This window comes from Microcaecilia unicolor, chromosome 1 (assembly GCF_901765095.1).
Source record: "Microcaecilia unicolor chromosome 1, aMicUni1.1, whole genome shotgun sequence".
Lineage (NCBI taxonomy): Eukaryota > Metazoa > Chordata > Amphibia > Gymnophiona > Siphonopidae > Microcaecilia > Microcaecilia unicolor.
In genome coordinates this window covers 365,294,618-365,318,838 of record NC_044031.1, presented here as the reverse complement: position 1 = coordinate 365,318,838, position 24,221 = coordinate 365,294,618, and the positions used below count along the sequence as shown (strand labels likewise).

Below are 24,221 nucleotides of genomic sequence, written 5' to 3'. Positions count from 1 at the left end.
CTTCGGGTACCAAAAGACACTCCGATTCATCACAAGACATTATCGATGGCCACAGATGAGACGAGACATCCTCCAGTTTGTTACCTCGTGCCCGGTATGTGCCCGAACCAAGCCAGTAGGAGGACCCCCCGTGGGAGACCTACAACCACTGCCCGTGCCGACCAGTCCCTGGTCGGAGATATCCATGGACTTTATCACTGACTTACCTCGTTCCCAGGGTCATACCGTGATCTGGGTTGTGATAGATCGATTCTCAAAGATGGCTCACTTTGTTCCATTCGCGAACCTCCCGTCGGCCGCCTCTCTAGCTCAAGCTTTCATTCACCACATTTTTCGACTACATGCACTACCCACTCGGATCATCAGTGAACGAGGACCCCAATTTACCTCCCGCTTCTGGAGAACTTTGTGCACGGCCTTGGGGGTGGAGAACCATTTTTCATCCGCTTACCATCCTCAGACCAACGGCATGGTTGAGAGGATTAATCAAACCTTGAAAGGATTCTTACGAGCTTTTGTCAACCAACGACAAGATAACTGGGTTTCTCTACTTCCCTGGGCCGAGTTCGCCTATAACCAAAGTGACCACTCATCCTCAGGGCAGTCCCCGTTCTTCCTGGTATATGGACGACATCCTCGGCTTCCAGGGCCGTTCCCGGCTACCGCCATAACCCCAGCGGGGGACCAAGTCGTGGCCGACCTACAAAAGGTCTGGAAGATGGCTAGGGAACAGTTACAGAAAACCGCGACCAAGGACAAGATCTTTGCTGACCGCCATCGGCGGCCCGCCCCCGTGCTCCAACCAGGACAGAAGGTATGGTTAAGCACGAAACATCTGAGATTCCGAGGGTCTTCCCGAAGACTGGGACCTCGATATGCGGGACCATATGCAATCCAAGAACGAATTGGGCCAGTAACGTATCGGTTGCGGTTACCCGGCACCCTACGAGTGCATAACGCCTTCCATATCTCGTTATTGAAGAGGTTCCGGGGGTCCGGGTGGCACCCGCACCCAGCCCAAGAAGAAGATCTCCAGGTGGCCCCGGACCCGGAGTACGAGGTAGGAGAAATTCTCGACTCAAGGTGGCGGCGGGGAAGACTGTATTATTTGTTATCATGGAAATCTTTTGGCCCCGAAGACAATTCTTGGGAACCCGTGGCTAATGTTCATGCCCCAGAATTGGTCAAAGCCTTCCACGCCCGATATCCGTCCAAACCCGGGCCCCGGAAGAAGGGGTCATCCGGGGAAGATACTGTCCCGTTCCGGGCCCTTACCTGGCGGTCCGCGGGCCGGAGCGGGAGGCTGGGGCGCCCGTGGGATGCGGGACGGCGGGGGAAGGCTGCCACGGGGATCGCCGCGACTGCAGGCTGCCCCGAGGCCGGCGATCCAGAAGAGCAAGCGCCGGCCTCGGAGAAGGAGATCCGCCGGCCAAGATGGCGGCGCCGGCGTCGTCGTCCTCCTCGCTGCAGCGGGACCAGCGAGGAGGCTCCGCCCACTTGCGCCGGATTGGCGCACCCGCGTAGGAACTCCGCCCATCGGACGGGAGGACCAATCCGGGCCCCCGTTGCCGGCCTGGGCGAAGAGGATTGGTTCCAGCTGTTCCCCAGCCAGGACGGGCGGGGGATTTAAACGGAAACACGGAAGGGGTCCAGTGCTTCCGTTTTGTTGTTTGAAGCCACGTTCCAAGCCTGTGTTTGTTCCTCGTGACAGCTAGCCGTCCTGCTAGCTATTCCCAAGCCTGTGTTTGTTCCTCGTGACAGCTAGCCGTCCTGCTAGCTATTCCCAAGCCTGTGTTTGTTCCTCGTGACAGCTAGCCGTCCTGCTAGCTATTCCCAAGCCTGTGTTTGTTCCTCGTGACAGCTAGCCGTCCTGCTAGCTATTTCCAGTAAAGACTGTGTTTATTCCTCGTGTCAGCTAGCCGTCCTGCTAGCTATTTCCAGTAAAGACTGTGTTTGTTCCTCATGCCAGCTAGCCATCCTGCTAGCTATTGCCAGTGAAGATTGTGTTTGTTCCTCGTATCAGCTAGCTATCCTGATAGCTATTTCCATTGGAGACGGTGTTTGTTCCTCGTGCCAGCTAGCCAGCTTGCGAGCTATTGCCAGTGAAGACGGTGTTTGTCCCTGCTATCGGCTAGCCGGGGCTAGCCACTTCCTCAGACTGTGTCCGTTCCCAGTGCTCAGCTAGCCGCCCGGCTAAGCCACGCTCACCAAGGACTCTGTACCCACATCCAGCCAGGCCAGCCGTCACCCCGCGGTTCCAGCAGTCCTGCTGGCCGCCCGCAGCTGAGGGCTCAACCCTCGGTGAACGGCGGTCGCCGCGGGTGAAGATCGGGGTGCTCGGTTATTTCCTGGGCCTAGTGGGGCTCGGGAAGACTCGAGAGCTCACCAACACCAGAGTGACATCAGAGCCGCGACACATTCCTGGCACTAGCGACAAAGTAGCCATGTTGCTAATGCCAGGCTATGGACATTACTGTGCGTTAACAATGTGGCTGCTAATATAGAATGCAGCCACACTGTTAATGCACAGTAAATACACCCTTGGAGATGTACATAATTATTTTATCTGTTATGTTAGCAGTTAACATGTATTATCGACACCTGCATTATCTGAAATGTGCACTTCTCACTACCTAAAATTAAACTCCACAAGAAGAATTTAACACGGCAGTTAAAGCATGCTATTACTGCATTGCATGTTTTTTGAGCTCCATGTTAACAGTTAATGTGTGTTAAAATTTATGCTTAATGGATTTGATTAACTGTTCTTCAAAAAATAACAATAAAATAATATAATTACAAAATTAAAATAAATATGCAAATAAAACACATAAATAAAGCAAAGTTACTCACCTGTAGGAAGTGTTCTCCGAAATCAGCAGGACATATATTCTTACAACTTGGTGACATCATCCAATGGAGCCCTAGCATGGACGCTATCCAGCAGTTCTTTCTAGAAGCCTTTGATAGGCCCAATCACCCATGTACAAGTGCCTTCCTAACAGCCTTGCTTGTGCGGGACCAGCAGTTGATTTAAAGGGAGCTGGGAAGATATATGAGAATATATGTTCTGCAGTCATCGGAGAACACCTGCTACTGGAGAGTAACTTTGCTTTCTCTGAGGACAAGCAGGACATTATGTTCTTACAACTGGGAATCCCTAGCTACCAGGCTCACCGAAAGCAACAAACACTGGACAATAGTGACTTGCAGTAGGCAAGGCCAAGCATGAATCAATTATCCAAACTATATGAACAAGGGAAGGTGCAGCCTAGAACAGAAGAAAAATGGGCCTAGGAGGGTGGAGTTGGATTCTAGACCCCAAACAAATTCTGCAGAACTAACTGACTGAACCAGCTGTCGCATTGGGAATCCTGCTCAAAGCAGTAATGTGATGTGAGTGTGTGGACCGAAGACTACATTGCAGCCCTGAAAATCTCATTGGAGGCTGACTTCAAGTGGGCTTACCAACACAGCCATGGCTTTGACGTTGTGAACAGTGACATGACCCTCAAAAATCAACCCAGCCTTGGGCATAAGTGAAAGAGATGCAGTCCACTAGCCAATTAAATAAAGTGTGTTTACCAATGACTGCTCTCATCCCGTTTGGGTCAAAAGAAACAAAAAGCCATGTAGACTGTTTAAGTGCTTTAGTCCATTCCAGACAAAGCCAAGGCTCGTTTGCAGTCCAAAGTGTGCAGTGTGCTTTCACCAGGATAGTCATGAAGTTTGGGGAAGAATGCTGGCAAAACAATTGACTTGTTAAGATGGAATGCCAGCACTACCTTAGAAAGGAACTTAGAATGTGTGTGGAGAATCACTCTGTTAGGATGAAATCTTGTGTAAGGTGAATCAGCTATGAGGGCCTGAAGCTCGCTAACTCTGAGTGCTGAAGTGCCCTCCACCAAACACAAAATCTTCTAGGTCAGGAACTTTAGGTTGCAGGTGTCCAGCAGCTGAAATGTAGCTTTTATCAGCTGGGTGAGGACCATATTGAGGTCCCATGATAACAGTGGGAGGTTTGACTGGAGGCTTGGTCAAAAGCAAACCTTGCATAAAGAAAAAGCAGGATAATGTGCAGATTCCAGTCAAGAGCAAGTGATAGACGGGATAGCTACCTATGTGGACTTCCTGGAGGCAAGATGGCATCAGGAGTGGTCAAACTGTTGAGCTCCTGTATTCTCCTGTCCCTTGCCTAGTGCTGTTGCTCTTTTTCTCCTTTCATATAGGGAAACGGGGAGGGAAGACAAAAACCTACCCCTAGGTTGGCGGTCAGACCCTGGCACTTCAGCAGGCGAAATTGGAGCCTCCAGCGTTTCAGCGGCAGCTTCTGCTTTTGTATCTCTATGGCAGCAAGTAGCAAAAAACAGTATAAATGGGGTTTCCTTTCGCTCCAATCAGAGAACAGCATCTCTGTGGCCTGGAAATGATTGTATCGGAAAACAGCCTGGACCTATGCTGGCTGAGGTAGTCTGGTCTGGACCAGAGGGGTCCCCGATTGCAGCATCCTCCTCAGCCTCTATAAGTAAATGAGGCTTACCCGAACATTTGTTTGTGAGTACTTGGGGGGGGGGGGGGGGAGAGCTGGGAAGAGTGAGTCTTCACTTCCAGTGACTGTGTAGGGAACTTTAAAACCTACCATTGTAATTTTGAATGTCATTTGGGAGGCCATCCAGAGAGTGATAAATAAAGTAGTGGATAATTCTGTGGCACAAAAAGCTAATGACCATTCCCAACAACTAGATAACCAACATTTAAGGCTCAAGGAAGCAGAAGTTAAGAATTGAATACCATTGTAAGTTTGAACACATGGAGAATCAGTTGAAGAGGAATAATTTGCGTTTCTTGAACTTCCCTAAATCTCCCTTGATTTCCACGATTAATATAGTGCAGAAATATTTTAAAGACATACTTGGTATGCCTGAGGAATCTCTCCCACCAATTGTAAGAGCTCAGTATCTTTCATTACCTGGAAGATCTGGAGGGGATCATGGCATGGGACAAGTAGAGAGTCTAGGAGTTATGGACTTGACAACCTTTTTGTGAACTTCTCTTGTTAGACAGAGACAGATTTTGTCGGTGATCTTTGCATTGGGAATGGACAAGAATAATGTGCTTCATTTATACTTCAGCAGTATTCATGTGTATATTTCCTGACCTATCTAAAACACAAAAGAGGAGACAGGAATTCTTAGGCTATTGGCCTAAGGTTCTGGCCCTTGATGATAAGATTCTTGTTAAAATTTCCTTGTTTTATTTTAAGGTCATTCTTTTTTGTTTTTCAACCCCCACACCCCAACAAACAGCCCCTAGATTTTTTTTAAATGAGAGAGGGTGCAAGGGCCACATCTGTGACTTTTTAAAATAGATATGCTGTTTAGTGGGCTGCAGATGTCTTCCACTGATTGGACTTACAGAATCTTTATTTTCCTTTTTCCTTTTTTTCATGTATTACTGTGAAATAATGTATAAACTAATGATAATTCAATTTAAATGGTCCAAAACATCAGCAAGGGTAACAGAACAGTAATTCCATAAACCCAGCTGTTCTGTATAATTTCTTGCTCTTTGTTATTCTGTAAATTCCAGTACTAATTTCAGTTCAGTTCCAACCAACATGATGATGTAAGTAGAAAATTCAATTGTTTATTGTTGCAAATTCCAATATGCATTCTCAACTTGTGCAAACATTCTTCAGTATATAAAGGCACTTTAAAATCTTTCAAACATAATCCTTTAACAACATGTTTTAACAAAACTTTATCACATTTTAAAGTGCACAGATGCCTCCACCAACATTCGCCATGTTTTGCAAATAGCTGTCTCAGGGTGTGATCTGCAAAAACTGAAAGTTAAAACCGTCAGAATAATGAATATACAATTATAAGTTTTAAAAATATATAATAAGTTTTACATACCTTATACTCAAAAGCTCGCACATACTGCATCGATGCCTGCCATGTTCTATTCCTATCTCACCAGTGCTCAGCTATATTTAAATAATTCACATGACTCTGTACACCAATGGGAATATTGCAACCTGATGATGTCATCCAATTAATTTACATAGCTGTGGCCCAATCAATTTCTAAATTCAAACCTCCTGGAAATAAGTCCCCAATATAAATATCCACCATTGCTTCTTATATTTGGGTAAACTATCTACATCACCTCCATCTTTACCCAATTTGTATCTGGTCAATAACTCACCATTTTATATTAGTCCATTCATGATGTTGTTGTCACCAGTGGTTAACAATGGGAGCTGTCAAAGCAGCAGTGTGAAGCACGATGAAGCTACAAAGTAGTAAATTTAAAACAAATCAGAGAAAAGTTTTCTTCACTCAACGTGTAATTAAACTCTGAAATTCGTTGCCAGAGAATGTGGTAAAGGCGGTTAGCTTAACAGGGTTTTAAAAAGTTTTGGACGGCTTCCTAAAGGAGTCCATAGTCATTTTTAAAATGACTTGGGGAAAATCCACTGCTTATTTCTGGGATAAGCAGCATAAAATGTATAGAACTTTTTTCGGGGTCTTGCCAGGTATTTGTGACCTGGATTGGCCACTGTTGGAAACAGGATGCTGGGCTTGATGGACCTTTGGTCTGCCCCATTGTGGCAATACTTATGTACTTAGAAGCAAAAAAGCCCGTTTTGCCAAAAATGAAACGAGCCCTAGCAAGGCTGTTGTCTAATTGCCATTCAGTGACTTGCCCCAGCCCCCACCTGCTCCCCTTTTAAGCACTCAAGTTCCAGTTCAACCCCAGCCCTCACCTGCCCGCCCTCTTCTCCCACAACTGCCCTCCTTTCCTTCCTGCCACCCTGCCTTTAAAACTTTTATTTTACCTGAAGTCGCAGCGGCGGCAGTGAAAGCGGCAGGTTCGGCTCGGCTTGCCTCCATCTTTCCCTTCCCTCTCAGTGTCCTGCCCTCCTCTGATGTAATTTCCTCTTTCCACGAGGGCGGGACACTGAGAGGGAAGGGAAGGCTGGAGGCGAGCTGAGTCTGCCGCTGTCACTGCCGCCGCTGCGACTTGAGGTAAAATAAAAGTTTTAAAGGCAGAGTGGCAGGAAGGAAAGGAGGGCTGTTGTGGGAAGCTGAGGGTGGGCAAGTGAGGATCGTGAGGGCCTCTCCTGGCAGCAGGCCAGTGGTAAGCATGGTTTGTGGCGCCCTCCAGAGGTCAGCGGCCCGTAACTCATTTGCATATGGTTACAAACCCAGCCAGCCATCCAGGGACGCAGATTGAGAAATTATTATATAAGCTGGTGTATATGTTAAATGAGACCTTTTAATCTAAAAACAGGAAAGGCACCTGATCCAAAACAGAAGGTTGGAGTAGTAGTAGAGTCATTGCAATCAGAAATGATTTGCTTTCAAAAACAGATGCTGTTAGGATAGAATTAATTGCTGGAGATAAACAGTAGATTAGACACACTATATAGCAAGTCTCACCCTTGGGGTGGTTGGGTTATGGGGCAGGGTAGGAAGTCCTAAAAGACCAAGTATCTGTAGAATGTGGTAGTTGTGTAATCTATCTCCAAGGCTGTATTAACCACCTTACTACATGTCTGTTTGGGTTGAGATGTAGGGCAGAAAGGCCTAAGAAGCAAGATCTGCATGCTGTGCTAGCTGTGAAACTGTAACCATTTTTAAATGCAGTGGATAAAGAACAGACAACAAAAACGCAACAGGATTGACCAAGCTACAGCACAGAGGTAAAAATTAGCCAGGTAGAAATGAGGCGAGGAAATGCAGAACATCTTATCTCAGGCAGTGAGGTTTCAGCACAAGGCAGATCTCAATGAACCATGTGATGCCCCTGAGCTTACTATTCAGGAGGTCAGCCTAGGGTTACCATATGGCTCCAGAAAAAGGAGGACTGAGCCAGTCTGGGTTTTACTTCCATTGCTTTCAATGGAAGCAAAACCCGGACTGAATCAATATTTTGCCCTCTGAAAAAGAGGATACAGGTCACGCCCCCTGCCCTGCTCCACCCATACCACATCCCTGTCCCACCCACACCACGCCCCTTTTGCATCCTCACCCCCCCCCCCCCCCCGTCACATTCCCCTCCCCCCGGGTCACATATTCCCCTCCCCTTACTTACTATCTACTGCCCTGGTGGTCTAGTGACCTCTTCGGGGCAGGAAAGAGCCCCCTCTTTTCTGCCCGGAGCGCTGCCCTTGCCCTGCATACTGCTGCTGTGACAGTCTTGGGATTCAAAATGGCCGCCGAGAGTTGAAGTCTCACAAGGCCGCTTCAACTCTTGGCAGCCATTTTGAATCCCGAGACCGTCACACAGCAACCGGATGCAGGGCATGGGCAGCGCTCCGGGCAGGAAAGAGGGGGCTCTTTCCTGTCCCGAAGAGGGTCACTAGACCACCAGGACAGTACATAGTAAGTAAGGGGAGGCTAGGATAGGTCCGCCGCCCGCCCACCCATTTGTCCGGGCAGACTGGCAAAACCCGCCCAGACATGTCCTCAAAAAGAGGACATGTCCGGGTAAATCCGGACGTATGGTAACCCTAGATCAATGTGTCCTCCTTTTTCTGGAACCATATGGTAACCCTAGGTCTACCAGCCACACGTCAGCTTTTCAAAAACAGCCTCCTAGAGACCAGGTGGGGGATCGGCAGAAGCCAAGTTTAGAAAAACACTTTTAACCTCTTAATAACAGAGATAGAAACTTAGAAACATGACTGCAAATAAGGGCCAAAAGGCCTATCCAGTCTGCCCTTCCTCAGCAACCACTAACTTCTCCTTTTCCTAAGGGATCCCACGTGCCTGTCCCACACTTTCTTAAATTCTGACACAGTCCTATCTCCACAACCTCCATCGGGAGGCCATTCCACGCTTCCACCACCCTTTCTGTGAAAGAGTATTTCCTTAGATTCCTTCAAAGCCTATTTCATCTTATCTTCATCCTTACAGATTACATAAACAAATTATCAATATTACACGAATCACAGGCTTTCGCCCCCTCCACAGTACGGAAACAGTATTCTCCGAGGACAAGCAGGCTGCTTGTTCTCACGTGTGGGATGGCGGCCCAGGAACGGAGATGTTTCCAACAAAAATCCATAGAGCTTTACGACAGCTTCCGGAGCGCGGGGCACTCGCACCGCGCATGCGCGGCCATCTTCCCGCCCGCGCGCGTCCGTTCCCGCCTCAGTTTTTCTTTTTCCGTGGTGGAGAGTGGCTGCATGTCAGTCTCTCTCCCTCAGGCCCAGAGAAAGACTTCTGCGTTCACGCTGTTTATTCACACTTTCTTTTTGTTTTAAGTTGCCTCTTTTGTCTTTTTTCTTTTCCAGTAAAAGAACAAAAACCTTATATTCTAATTTTTCCTCTTTTAAGTTTTCTTTCGCTTTCGTTGCAGCCTTCTTATGCTGCGCGTACGCGGTTCTCAATTTTGTGCCCCTCTGTTGGCACAATCGAGCCTTTTGACTTTGTCGCCGCAATTTTTCTGCTGATGTCATCGAAGGCTCCCAGCAGCTTCAAAAAGTGTGCTCGGTGCCAGAGGTCAATCTCGGGTACTGACCCACACGTGTGGTGCATCCAGTGCCTTGGGCCCGACCGTCGCCCAGACGCTTGTAAGTTGTGTCTGAGCTTGAAAAAGCGGACACAGGCGTCGAGAAGAGCTCTTCGGGACCATCTTTTCGGAGCTCCGACTGATTCCTTGGCGTCGATATCGGCACTGGGGATGGCATCGACATCAGGAGTGCAGGTAATGGCTGTCCGGACATCACTACTAGCTGGGAGTAGTGAGTCGTCGAGTGGGTCTCCACCTGTCTTGAAGACTCTTGCTGTGCAGGCCCACCGGGACCGACCACTGTCGGACCCGACCTCGAGGAGGCATGTGGATTCCACGTCCTCATCGGTACCGAGGAGTACCAGTGACATGCTTTGAGCAAAGGCGAAGAAGCATCTTCATCGTTCTCCTTTGAGACACGGTACCAGGAGCTCCGGGGCATCGAGGGATTTGGCACCAGAGAAGCGTCGACGCCAAGAGGAGCGCTCACCCTCCATACAAGAGGTGTCGGTGCGTCGATCTTTGGACAGCTCGGTACCGCCTCCCAGGCCTCCACAGATTCTGATGCAGACTTCTGCACAGCCTTTCCCGGTAGAGACTGTGGATGAGCGCATCCGAGCCATTCTTCCAGGGTTTCTGGAAGGGCTGCTGTGTCAGTCTGTTCCGGCACCGGGGGTGCTTGCGCCCTCGGTACCGTTGATGGAAGCGGCAGCTGGCTCCAGGCCTGTGGTGAGGTCCCCGACGCCAGTGCCGCTTGCGGCATCAGCCTCGGCTGCCACGCAAGTCGACTCCCCGTGGACATCGCTGGAGGAAGCTTCGCTGGCATGGGAGTCGACTTCTCAACATCTCCATCGAGGACATGTTTCCTCGGCGTCAAGACGGGCCCGGTTTCGGACTGCAGTCAGAGAACTCTTGTCCGACACTAAGGAGGATGCCTCGTGGGAGGAAGAGGAGGATTACACACTCAAAAAATTGTGCAGGAATATACTGGTGTGATTAATATGTAAATCTATACCAAATCAAACAACACACCAAATAAGTCAATCATGTAGTGGTAATATAGGAGCAAACCCCTCAGAAACCTATGCAACACACCACAGAAAAAAGTGGTCGTTGATAGTTTAAATCATAGGGGTTTGTGATTCTCCATCAATTTTTTCTTTTTTTTTAAAGGTGCAACCAAAGTGCTGCTCGCATTTGGCGCTTCCAGCATTGTTCAGTTCTTTAAAGTCATTTGAGTTGTATTTTTGAGGCACTTTGGTTTCTGAGGGGTTTGTTCCTATATTACCACTACATGATTGACTTATTGGTGTGTTGTTTGATTTAGGAAGAGGAGGATCCCAGATATTTCTCTTCTGAGGAGTCTTGTGGTTTTCCCTCTGATCCTACACCTTCACCAGAAAGAAAGCTTTCTCCCCTGGGGAGTCTTTCTTTCTCTTCATTTGTCCTGGAAATGTCTGTGGGCATTCCCTTCCCTGTGGTGACTGTGGATGAGCCCAGGACTGAGATACTCGAGGTCCTTGACTATCCTTCGCCAACTAAGGAGTCATCCACTGTCCCTCTGCATAATGTCCTTAAGGAGACATTGCTAAAGAACTGGATGAAACCACTCTCTGATCCCACCATTCCCAAGAAAGCTGAGTCCCAGTACCGGATTCAGTGAGAACCTGGGTTGATGAAGTCACAGTTACCTCACGACTCTATGGTTGTGGATTCCGCTCTCAAGAAAGACAGGAGTTCTAGAGACTTTGCCTCGGCGCCTCTGGGACGGGAGTCTAGAACCCTGGACTCTTTTGGTAGGAAGGCCTATCAGTCCTCCATGCTCGTGTCCAAGATCCAATCATACCAGTTCTACACGAGCATCCACATGCGGAACAATGTGAAGCAACTGGCGAACTTGGTGGATAAGCTCCCTCCGGAGCATGCCAGGCCTTTTCAGGAGGTGGTCAGGCAGCTAAAGACGTGTCGTAAATTCCTGTCCAGGGGTGCTGACGACTCTTTTGATGTTGCATCCAGAGCCGCTGCTCAAGGTATAGTGATGCGCAGACTTTCATGGCTGCGTGCCTCTGACCTGGACAATTGAGTCCAGCAGTGGCTTGCAGATGTCCCTTGCTGGGGGGATAATATTTTTGGCGAGAAAGTCGAGCAAGTGGTAGAGCAGCTCCACCAGTTGGAAACCGCCCTCGACAACCTCTCCCACCGGGCGCCTTCAGCATCTACCTCACCAGGTAGATGTCTTTTCAGGGGGAGGAGGAATGCTCCCTAAGCTTACAATAAGCGTAGGTACAATCCACCTTCCCGACAGCCTTCTCAGGCTCAGCCCCAGCACGCTCGTTCACGTCAACAGCGTGCGCCAAAGCAGGCCCCTGGGGCTCCCCAGCAAAAGCAAGTGACGGGCTTTTGACTGGCTCCAGTTGAGCATAGCCGCCATAAAAGTGTCCGTGCCAGACAATCTACCGGGGGAGGGGGGAGGTTAAAATATTTTAACCAAAGGTGACCTCTCATAACCTCCGATCGGTGGGTTCTTCAAATAGGCCGGTTAGGATACTCCCTCAATTTGATCTCCACACCTCCAGATTGCCCACCAGGAGCTCAGTCCTTCAGCTTCCAGCACAGGCAGGTACTTGCGGATGAACTCTCCGCCCTTCTCAGCGCCAATGCGGTAGAGACCGTTCCGCCAGGGCAACAAGGGCTGGGATTCTATTCCAGGTACTTCCTTGTACAAAAGAAAACAGGGCGGATGCGTCCCATCCTAGACCTAAGGGCCCTGAACAAATACTTATTCCGAGAAAAGTTCAGGATGGTTTCCCTGGGCACCCTTCTTCCCATGATTCAGAAACACGATTGGCTATGCTGTCTGGACTTAAAGGATGCTTATACACAAATCCCGATACTTCCAGCTCACAGGAAGTATCTTCGATTCCGTCTGGGAGCACAGCACTTCCAGTATTGTGTGCTGCCCTTTGGGCTCGCATCTGCGCTCAGGGTCTTTAAAAAATGCCTGGCGGTAGTTGCAGCGTCACTACGCAGACTGGGAGTGCATGTGTTCCCTTATCTCGACGATTGGCTGGTGAAGAACACCTCTGAGGCAGCAGCTCTACAGTCCATGCAGATGACTATTCAACTGCTGGAGCTGCTCGGGTTTGTTATAAATTACCCAAGTCCCAACTTCTTCCTGCTCAGAAATTGGAATTTATAGGAGCTCTTCTGTCCCTCATTTCCTTGGCACGGGCGTCTCAGCAGATCACGGCTCGGCAGATGTTGAGACATCTAGGCCATATGGCCTCCACAGTTCATGTGACGCCCATGGCCCACCTTCACATGAGATCTGCTCAATGGACCCTAGCTTTCCAGTGGTATCAGGCTGCAGGGAATCTAGAAGATGTAATCCAACTGTCCACCGATTTTCACAATTCCTTTAAGTGGTGCACCATTCGATCCAATTTGACCTTGGGGTATCCCTTTCAAATTGGAGTGGAGGAGTGGCCTAGTGGTTAGGGTGGTGGACTTTGGTCCTGGGGAACTGAGAAACTGAGTTTGATTCCCACTTCAGGCACAGGCAGCTCCTCGTGACTCTGGGCAAGTCACTTAACCCTCCAGTGCCCCATGTAAGCCACATTGAGCCTGCCATGAGTGGGAAAGCACGGGGTACAAATGTAACAAAAAAAAAAAATTCCTCAGCCACCGAAAGTGCTGACAATGGATTCATCCCTCCTGGGGTGGGGAGCTCATGTAGATGGGCTTCACACTCAAGCAGTTTGGTCCCTCCAGGAAACAGGTCTTCAGATCAATCTCCTGGAGTTGCGAGCGGTCTGGAACGCTCTAAAGGCTTTCAGAGATCGGCTGTCCAATCAAATTATCCAAATTCAGACAGACAATCAGGTTGCCATGTACTACATCAACAAGCAGGGGAGCACCGGATCTCGCCCCCTGTGTCGGGAAGCTGTCCAGATGTGGCTTTGGGCTCACCGTCACGGAATGTTTCTCCAAGCCAAGTATCTGGCAGGCGTAAACAACAGTCTGGCCGACAGGTTGAACAGGTAAATGCAACCTCATGAGTGGTCGCTCAACTCGCACATAGTATGCAAGATCTTCCAAGCGTGGGGCACCCCCTTGGTGGATCTTTTTGCCACTCAGATCAATCACAAGGCCCCTCAGTTCTGTTCCAGACTTCAGGCCCACAACAGACTAGCGTCAGATGCTTTTCTCCTTCATTAGGGGAAGGGCCTTCTGTACGCATATCCTCCCATACCTCTGGTGGGGAAGACTTTGTTGAAACTCAGGCAAGATTGTGGAACCATGATTCTGATTGCTCCCTTTTGGCCACGTCAGATTTGGTTCCCTCTTCTTCTGGAGTTGTCCTCCGAAGAACCGTGGAGATTGGAGTGTTTTCCATCCCTCATCACTCAGAACGAAGGGGTGCTTCTGCATCCCAACCTCCAATCTCTGGCACTCACGGCCTGGATGTTGAGAGCGTAGACTTCGCTTCCTTGGGTCTTTCTGAGCGTGTCTCTCGAGTCTTGCTTGCTTCCAGGAAAGATTCCACAAAGAGATGTTGCTCTTTCAAATGGAGGAGGTTTGCCATCTGGTGTGACAGCAAGGCCCTAGATCCTCGCTCTTGTCCTACATAGACCCTGCTTGAATACCTTCTACACTTGTCAGAGTCTGGTCTAAAGACCAACTCCGTAAGAGTTCATCTTAGTGCAATTAGTGCTTTTCATTATAGTGTAGAGGGTAAGCCTATTTCTGGACAGCCTTTAGTTGTTCGCTTCATGAGAGGTTTGCTTTTGTCAAAGCCCCCTGTCAAACCTCCACCAGTGTCATGGGATCTCAACGTTGTTCTCACCCAGCTGATGAAGCCTCCTTTTGAGCCACTGAATTCCTGCCATCTGAAGTACTTGACCTGGAAGGTCATTTTCTTGGTGGCTGTTACTACAGCTCGTAGAGTCAGTGAGCTTCAAGCCTTGGTAGTGCATGCTCCTTACCTCAAGTTTCATCACAACAGAGTAGTCCTCCGCACTCACCCTAAGTTCTTGCCAAAGGTGGTGTCGGAGTTCCATCTGAACCAGTCGATTGTCTTGCCAACATTTTTTCCCAGTCCTCATACCCGCCCTGCTGAAGGTCAGTTGCATACATTAGATTGCAAGAGAGCATTGGCCTTCTATGTGGAGCGGACAAGCCCCTTCAGACAGTCCGCCCAAATGTTTGTTTCTTTCAATCCCAACAGGGGATTCGCCATTGGAAAATGCACAATCTCCAATTGGCTAGCAGATTGCATTCCCTTCACTTATGCCCAAGCTGGGCTGACTCTAGAGGGCCGTGTCATGGCTCATAATGTTAGAGCCATGGCTGTGTCAGTGGCCCACTTAAAGTCGGCCTCCATTTAAGAGATTTGCAAGACTGCAACGTGGTCATCAGACCACACATTCACATCTCACTACTGCCTTCAGCAGGATACCCGACGCGACAGTCGGTTTGAGCAGGCAGTGCTGCAGAATCTGTTCGGGTTTTAGAATCCAACTCCACCCACCTAGATCCATTTTTGTTCTTTTCCAGGCTGCACTCTCAGTTAGTTGATTTTGGTTTCAGGTCAGTCTTTGTTCTGTCCTCCTTGTTGCAAGGCCCAATTGACTAATGTTCATTGTTTCGAGTGAGCCTGGTGCTAGGGATACCCCACATGTGAGAACAAGCAGCCTGCTTGTTTTCGGAGAAAGCGAAGATACTTACCTGTAGCAGGTATTCTCCGAGGACAGCAGGCTGATTGTTCTCACAAACCCACTCTCCTCCCCTTTGGAGTTGTTATTGTTGTTTCTTGTTTCTATGCTTTTTGATTTAACTAAAGAGGCACACTTGGGCGGCGGTCAGGAAGTCGTTCGAGCATGTGCGGTTCGTGCTGCCAGTACAATGGAACTTTCCTGAAAGACTTTGACTTTTATTTTGCTTGTAAAATTTGTTTACCGATTCCTGGGCCGCCGTGGACGACAACCCACATGTGAGAACAATCAGCCTGCTGTCCTCGGAGAATACCTGTTACAGGTATGTATCTTCGCTTTCCTTTCCCTCTTAGCAGTTTAACCCACAGCGCTTTTTCCTTACCCTGTATATCCTGCAGTTCTGTCACCTGAATATTATTCTTAACATATATTGCCACCACTCCACCCTTTTTCCCTACCCTTTCCTTCCTGATTAGTTTATAGACAGGTATAACTGTATCCCAGTCATGGTCTTCCGTGAGCCACATCTCTGTGACCGCCACTATATCCAAGTCAGCTTCTATCATTGTAGCGTCTAGCTCTAGAAATTTCTTTCCCATACTACGGGCATTGGTATACAATGTTCTCCAGATGTTACTCTTTTTTCCCTTTTCTATGAGGGTTATTAATGACTTTAGGGCTTTTCTCACCCATCCCAAGCGAATCTAGTTTAAAGCCCTCTTTAATACTTTTACCCGTCTGTTGCTTAAGACACTTCATCCCTTCCTTGTAAGATGAATACCATCACCGCTTAATAGCTCTTGAAAAATCATCCCATGAGTTTTCAAATGCAGTGCCCAGGTAAATATCAAATAAAACAGTTTTTTAAATGAGTTACTCCACAACTGCATCACTGTCCACAGGTGTGGATGGTTCCACACAATCTCACCGGGGATTTCTGTTTCAGCCCCTTCCATGTCACAAAGTTCTCACCACGAACATCTCCATGGTAAGTTGGAGAGCTTATCGGGATAGTCTTCATACACTAGAGTTCTTGGTCCCCACAGGAGAAATGGCATCATATCAATCTCCTTTAATTACAAGCGGTCTGGAATGCCCTCAAAACTTTCCAGGACCGCCTCTTGTTTGCACGGAGAACCAGATTGCGCTGTATTACCTCAACAAACAAGGGTTTTTATCGCCTCTGTCAACGAGCAATCCAGACACGGACTTGGGCAACTTCTCGAAACATTTCTATAAGAGCCATTTACCTAGCAGGCAAGCAGAATGCTGTGGCAGACACATTGAGTAGAGTTCTTCTGCCTCTTGAGTTGGACCCTCAGCATGCCTGTGGCTCGTCAAATCTTCCAACAGACCTCTTCACTTCTGTTCCAGAATCTATTCTTCCAACTGTGTAGCCCTGAATGCCTTCCTAGGGGAACAGAGCTTTTAGATGCCTTTCCCCCACTGCCTTTTATTGGAAAAACTCTTCTCAAGCTACGTCAAGACCAAGGGACTATGATCCTAATTGCTCCCTACTGGCCATGTCAGATTTGGTTCCCTCTTCTCCTAGAGTTATCGTCTAAGGAACCATTGAGGTTTTCCTTTTCCCTCTGGTGTACATCCAGAGCATGTAGTTTTGGGATCTGTGGGTACTTCCCATGCACTATAAAACTACTTGTTATTTTTTTTTCCGCTGGGGCAGAGAGTAGACGTTCCGCTGCTAATTGGTTAACACGCTTTATTACCGCACCCCACCCGATTAGTGCATGGTTAGCGCGGGAACCCTTACCACCTAGAAAATAAGTGTCAGTAAGGGCTCCCGAGCTAATTTCCCTAGGGAAATTAGCACGTGGCCATTAATTGAAGAAATGGAAAATGCAGCCTTTTTACAGCTGCACTAAAAGTGGTCTCAGCATGTGAGGAAACTCATGCACTAGTCATAGCGCAGGCCACTTTCTAGTGCAACTTATTAAAAGGGCCCCCAAATGTTTATTTTTCTTTTCTTTTTAAGTTGGTTGATGATTTTCATATTAATAACCAGAGTTGTGGTAAGTACATATTTTTCTCCGAGGGCAAGCAGGCTGCTTGTTCTCACATGTGGGTCGGCGTCCATGGCGGCCCCAAGAACGAAGATTTTTTCCTAGTAAAATCTGAAGAGCTTTGCGACAGCAAAGCGCGGGACGGATGCACTGCGCATGCGCAGCCATCTTCCCGCCCGTGCGCGTCCGTTCCCGCCTTAGTTTTTTCTTTTCCGCGGTGGAGAGTGGCTGCTTGTCGGTCTCTCTCCCTTAAGTCCCAGGAAAAACTTAGGCGCCTTTTCACATGCTTTTTTCTTGTTTCCCGTCGCCTTTTTCTTGTTTTTTCTTTTCTAGTAAAACAAAAAAAAACAAAACAAATCCCTCTTTTTGCCTTAGTTTTGGCCCTTAATAAGTTTCCTTTTGGTTCCGTCGCGGCCATTTTGGGCCATCCGTCCACGATTCCCTTTTTTGTGCCCTCAGTTGGCACAATCGAGCCGTTTGACTTCGCCGCCGCAATTTTTCCGATGATGTCATCGAAGCCTTCCAGCGGCTTCAAGAAGTGTACTTGGTGCCAGCGGTCTATCTTGGGCACTGATCAGCACTCCTGGTGCATTCAGTGCCTTGGGCCTGACTATCGCCCAGATTCTTGCAAGTTGTGTCTTAGCTTGAAAAAGTGGACACAGGTGTCGAGAAGAGCTCTTTGGGACCACCTTTTCGGAGCTCCGACTGATTCCTCGACGTCGACATTGGTACCAAGGTCGGCAGCGTCGATATCGGCACCGGGGATGGCATCGATATCGGGAGCGCAGGTAATGGCTGTCCGAACTTCCCCTGTAGCTGGAAGTAGTGAGCCGTCGAGTGGGTCTCCACCTGTCTCAAAAGCTCCTGCTGTGCAGGCTCATCAGTCGGTCCCGACCCCGAGGAGGCGTGTGGATTCCACGTCCTCGTCGGTACCGAGGAGTACCAGTGACGTGCTTCAAGCAAAGGCGAAGAAACATTGGCACCGGTCTCCCTCAAGGCACGGTACCAGGAGCTCTGGGGCGTCGAGGGATTCGATCTTCGGACAGCTCGGTACCACCTCCCAGGCCTTCACAGATTCTGACTTCGACTCCAGTACCAGCCCCACAGCCTTCCTCGACAGCGACTCTGGAGCATTTGAGCCATTCTTCCAGGTCTCCTGGAAGGGCTGCTGCATCAGTCTGTTCCAGTACCGGGGGGGGGGGGGGGGGGGGTGACGGCTGGCTCCGTGCCTGTGGTGCGGTCTCCGACGCCGGTACAGCTTGCGGCATCGGCCTCAGCTGCCACCCAGGTTGACTCCCCGTCGATGGAGGGAGCTTCATCGCCGCCGGCATGGGAGTCGACCTCTCAACATCGCCATCGAGGACATGGTTCCTCGGCGTCGAGACGGGCCCAGTTTCGGAGTGTAGTTCATGAACTCTTGTCTGATACCGAGGAGGATGCCTCCTGGGATGAAGGGGAAGACCCCAGATATTTCTCTTCCGAGTAGTCTTGTGGTCTTCCTTCTGATCCCACTCCTTCCCCTGAGAGGAAGCTTTTTCCGCCGGAGAGTCTGTCCTTGTCCTCCTTTGTCCGGGAGATGTCTGTGGGCATTCCCTTCCCTGTGGTAAATGAGGATGAGCCCAGGACTGAGATGCTCTAGGTCCTGGACTATCCTTCGCCACCTAAGGAGTCATCCACTGCCCCTTTGCATAATGTCCTTAAAGAGACATTGCTGAGGAATTGGATGAAACCATTATCTAATCCCACCATCCCTAAGAAAGCTGAGTCCCAATATCGAATCCATGGAGAACCTGAGTTGATAAGGTCGCAGTTACTTCACGACTCTGCGGTTGTGGATTCCCCTCTCAAGAGAGCCAGAAGTACTAGAGATTTCGCCTCGGCGCCCCCGGGGCGAGAGGCTAGGACTTTAGACTCTTTTGGGAGGAAGGCCTACCAGTTCTCTATGCTTGTGTCCAAAATTCAGTCCTACCAGCTGTACACGAGCATTCACATACGGAACAATGTTAAGCAACTGGCGGACTTGGTGGATAAGCTCCCTCCGGAGCACGCCAGGCCTTTTCAGGAGGTGGGCAGGCAGCTGAAGGCATGTCATAAATTCCTGTCCAGGGGTGCTTATGACTTTTTTGATGTTGCATCCAGATCCGCTGCTCAAGGTATAGTGATGCGCAGACTCTCATGGCTGCGTGCCTCTGACCTGGACAATCGGACCCAGCAGCGGCTTGCGGATGTCCCTTGCCGGGGGGATAATATTTTTGGTGAGAAGGTCGAGCAGGTGGTAGAGCAGCTCCACCAGCGGGAAACCTCCCTCGACAACCTCTCCCACCGGGCGCCTTCAGCATCTACCTCATCAGGTAGACATCTTTTAAGGGGAAGGAGGAATGCTCCCTGTGCTTACAATAAGCGTAGGTACAATCCACCTTCCCGACATCCTTCTCAGGCTCAGCCCCAGCGTGCTCGTTCGCGTCAACAGCGTGCACCCAGACAGGCCCCTGCAGCTCCCCAGCAAAAGCTATGGACGGGCTTTTGACTGGCTCCAGCTGAGCATAGCCGCCATAAATGTACCTGTGCCAGATGATCTACCGGTCAGAGGGAGGCTCAAATTTTTCACCAAAGGTGGCCTCTCCTAACCTCTGATCGGTGGGTTCTTCAAATAGTCCAGTTGGGCTACTCCCTCAATTTGATCTCCAGACCTCCAAATTTTCCACCGGGAGCTCAGTCTTTCAGCTTCCAGCACAGGCAGGTACTAGCAGAGGAACTCTCCGCCCTTCTCAGTGCCAATGCGGTCGAGCCCGTTCCACCAGGGCAAGAAGTGCTGGGATTCTATTCCATGTACGTCCTTGTGCAAAAGAAAACATGAGGGATGTGGCCCATCCTAGACCTAAGGGCCCTGAACAGATATCTGGTCCGAGAGAAGCTCAGGATGGTTTCCCTGGGCACCCTTCTTCCCATGATTCAGAAAAACGATTGGCTATGCTCTCTGGACTTAAAGGATGCTTACACTCACATTCCGATATTTCCAGCTCACCGGAAGTAGCTGCGATTCTGTCTGGGAACACAGCACTTTCAGTATTGTGTGCCGCCCTCTGCTCCCAGGGTGTTTACAAAATGCCTAGCGGTGGTTGCAGCGTCGCTACACAGACTGGGAGTGCATGTGTTCCCTTATCTCGACGATTGGTTGGTGAAGAACACCACAGAGGCAGGAGCTCTACAGTCCGTGCAAATGACTATTCTACTTTTGGAGCTACTAGGGTTCAGTTAGAATTCATAGCAACTCTGCTGCACTCTCAGACAGCTCGTGCCTATCTTCCCGAGACGAGAGCAGACAACCTTCTGTCTCTCGTTTCCATGGCCAGGGCGTCTCAGCAGATCACAGCTCGGCAGATGTTGACACTTCTAGGCCACATGGCCTTCACGGTTCATGTGACTCCCATGGCACGCCTGCACATGAGATCTGCTCAATGGACCCTAGCTTCCCAGTGGTATCAAGCTGCGGGGAACCTAGAGGATGTGATCTAGCTGTCCACCGATTTTCACAATTCCCTTCAGCGGTGGACAATTCGATCCAATTTGACTTTGGGACGTCCTTTCCAAATTTCTCAGCCTCAAAAAGTGCTGAACACGGATGCATCTCTCTTGGGGTGGGGAGCGCATGTAGATGGGCTCCACACTCAGGGAGCTTGGTCCCTCCAAGAATCAGGTCTTCAAATGAATCTCCTGGAGTTGCGAGCGATCTGGAACTCTCTAAAGGCTTTCAGAGATCAGCTGTCCAATCAAATTATTCAAATTCAGACAGACAACCAGGTTGCAATGTACTATGTCAGCAAGCAGGGGGGCACCGGATCTCACCCCCTGTGTCGGGAAGCCGTCCAGATGTGGCTTTGGGCTCGCCATCACGGCATGTTTCTCCAAGCCACGTATCTGGCAGGTGTAAACAACAGTCTGGCCGACAGGTTGAGCAGGATAATGCAACCTCACGAGTGGTCACTCAACTTGGGCGTTGTACTCAAGATCTTCCGAGAGTGGGGCACCCCCTTGGTGGATCTTTTTGCCACTCATATCAATCACAAGGTCCCTCAGTTCTGTTCCAGGTTTCAGGCCCACGACAGACTAGCGTCAGATGCCTTTCTCCTACATTGGGGAACGGACCTTCTGTATTCATATCCTCCCATACCTCTGGAAGGGAAGACTTTGCTGAAACTCCAGCAAGACCGTGGAACCATGATTCTGATTGCGCCCTTTTGGCCACGTCAGATTTGGTTCCCTCTTCTTCTGGAGTTGTCCTCCGAAGAACCGTGGAGATTGGAGTGTTTTCCAACCCTCATCACTCAGAACGAAGGGGCGCTTCTGCATCCCAACCTCCAGTCTCTGGCTCTCACAGGCTGGATGTTGAGTGCGTAGACCTCACCTCCTTAGGTTTTTCTGAGTGTGTCTCCCGAGTCTTGCATGCTTCCAGGAAAGATTCCACAAGGAGGTGTTACTCTTTCAAATGGAAGAGGTTTGCCATCTGGTGTGACAGCAAGGCCCTAGATCCTCGCTCTTGTCCTACACAGACCCTGCTTGAATACCTTCTATACTTGTCACAGTCTGGTCTCAAGACCAACTCCGTAAGAGTCCATCTTAGTGCAATTAGTGCTTTCCATTATCGTGTAGAGGGTAAGCCTATCTCTGGACAGCCTTTAGTTGTTCGCTTCATGAGAGGTTTGCTTTTGTCAAAACCCCCCTTCAAACCTCCACCAGTGTCATGGGATCTCAACATCGTCCTCACCCAGCTGATGAAACCCCTTTTTGAGCCACTGAATTCCTGCCATCTGAAGTATTTGACTTGGAAGGTCATTTTCTTGGTGGCAGTTACTTCAGCTCGTAGAGTCAGTGAGCTTCAAGCCTTAGTAGCCCATGCTCCCTATACTAAGTTTCATCATAATAGAGTAGTCCTCCGCACTCACCCTAAGTTCTTGCCGAAGGTGATGTCGGAGTTCCATCTGAACCAGTCAATTGGTTTGCCAACAGAGCATTGGCCTTCTGTGTAGAGCGGACAAGCCCCTTCAGACAGTCCACTCAAATGTTTGTTTCTTTCAATCCCAACAGAAGGGGAGTTGCTGTCGGGAAACACACCACTTCCAATTGGCTAGCAGATTGCATTTCCTTCACTTATGCCCAAGCTGGGCTGACTCTTGAGGGTCATGTCACGGCTCATAGTGTTAGAGCCATGGCAGCGTCAGTGGCTCACTTGAAGTCAGCCACTATTGAAGAAATTTGCAAGGCTGCGACGTGGTCATCTGTCCACACATTCACATCTCATTACTGCCTTCAGCAGGACTCCCGACGCAACAGTCGGTTCGGTCAGTCAGTGTTACAGAATCTGTTTGGGGTCTAGAATCCAACTCCACCCCCCCCCCCCCCCCCCCCCCAGGCCCATTTTTTGTTCTGTTCCAGGCTGCACTCTCAGCTGTTTCTTCGTAGGTCAATCTCTGTTTGTCCTCGCCGTTGCGAGGCCCAATTGACCTTTCTTTGTTGTTTTGAGTGAGCCTGGGGGCTAGGGATACCCCACATGTGAGAACAAGCAGCCTGCTTGTCCTCGGAGAAAGCGAAGTTACTTACCTGTAGCAGGTATTCTCCGAGGACAGCAGGCTGATTGTTCTCAGCAACCCGCCCACCTTCCCTTTGGAGTTGTTTTTTATTTTTTTATTTGCTTTTAATATAACTGAGGCGGGAATGGACGCGGGTGGGAAGAGAGCCGCGCGTGCGCAGTGCGTCCGTCCCACGCTTTGCTGGTTGTTGAAAGCTCTTCAGATTTTACTAGAAAAAATCTCCATTCCTGGGGCCACCCGACCCACATGTGAGAACACTCAGCCTGCTGTCATCGGAGAATACCTGCTATAGGTAAGTAACTTCACTTTAGTGTTTTTAACAGTAGCATAGTATGGTTCCTATATCTTGTAGTTCATTTTACCTGTGGTGGTTTGGCTCCCAACTTCCACATGTTAAAGGATCCACCTTGAGTACATATGATCTTGTTGCCACATATAATTCTACAAGTGTATGAACCCATTCAGTTTCATAAAATCCATTCTTTACACAATGAAAATACTTTATATAAAATTACCCCGCAAAGTTGTAGATGTACAAGAAATAATTAATACTTATTTCCAGCAGCCTGCTTTGGAAAAGAGTATTTTCTACTATCTTAACACAGTATTTAAGTACATATTATTTAAGTAACATTCAGGAAAGAAGTATGTATTTTGTGTATCTGATCATTATTTTATGTTTGTTTATATGAGATGGGGAGAGGAGGGACAAAGGAGTTAGTTAAAAGATACTGCTTATAAGAAACTAAACTGTCTCTCTCTCTATTTTATAGATGTATCAGTCTGAACAAGATAGAGCTATAGCACAAGAAGACTTCACTTGCATTTTGAAAACTGCATTGGGTATATCAGACCTTAATGTTTCAGACCTGTTTAGAGCTATAGATGAGAAAAAAAAGAGACAAATCACGTATGGTATGTACTGCACTATGTCTAAGACACTTTGTTTTCTTTAAATTGTTTAGAGACTTGTTTACTAAGCTGTACTAAGATTTTGCATCTAACGTATGTGAAGAGCCAAAGTTAAGGTATGTTAGATATGAAACCAATTTCTTTACTGTCAGGGTGCTCCAAACACTTTGAGGCGGGCAGCTGTGCAGTTAAGACAGAGAAAATGATTGCTAGCATGTCTGTCAGTGTCGAATGCAGTTAGCAGACTGCACTGCATTGTCTGCTGCATGAGCAGTTAACATGTCCCCTATTAGTGATTTCTGTGTTTAGGTATTTACAGGACTTTTTGTGCTGCTACACACCATTATAGGTGTACCGGCACCTTTTTTCCCTTGTCCGCTCATCCCCCATCTCCCGCCTCTCTCCCATGTCCGCTACTGCTGCTTCTCCCAACGAGCGGCAGTGGCAGGCAAAACAATCAG

The 24,221-nt window shown here is 48.9% G+C and overlaps 1 protein-coding gene across 1 annotated transcript in view; it reads left to right on the top strand.

The window, feature by feature from the left end:
• LPCAT1 (lysophosphatidylcholine acyltransferase 1) overlaps nt 1–24,221 on the top strand; it is a 624,443-nt gene that overhangs the window by 541,441 nt on the left and 58,781 nt on the right. The window contains 1 exon segment of the mRNA XM_030209843.1: nt 23,622–23,763. Coding sequence (XP_030065703.1) covers nt 23,622–23,763 — 142 coding nt within the window.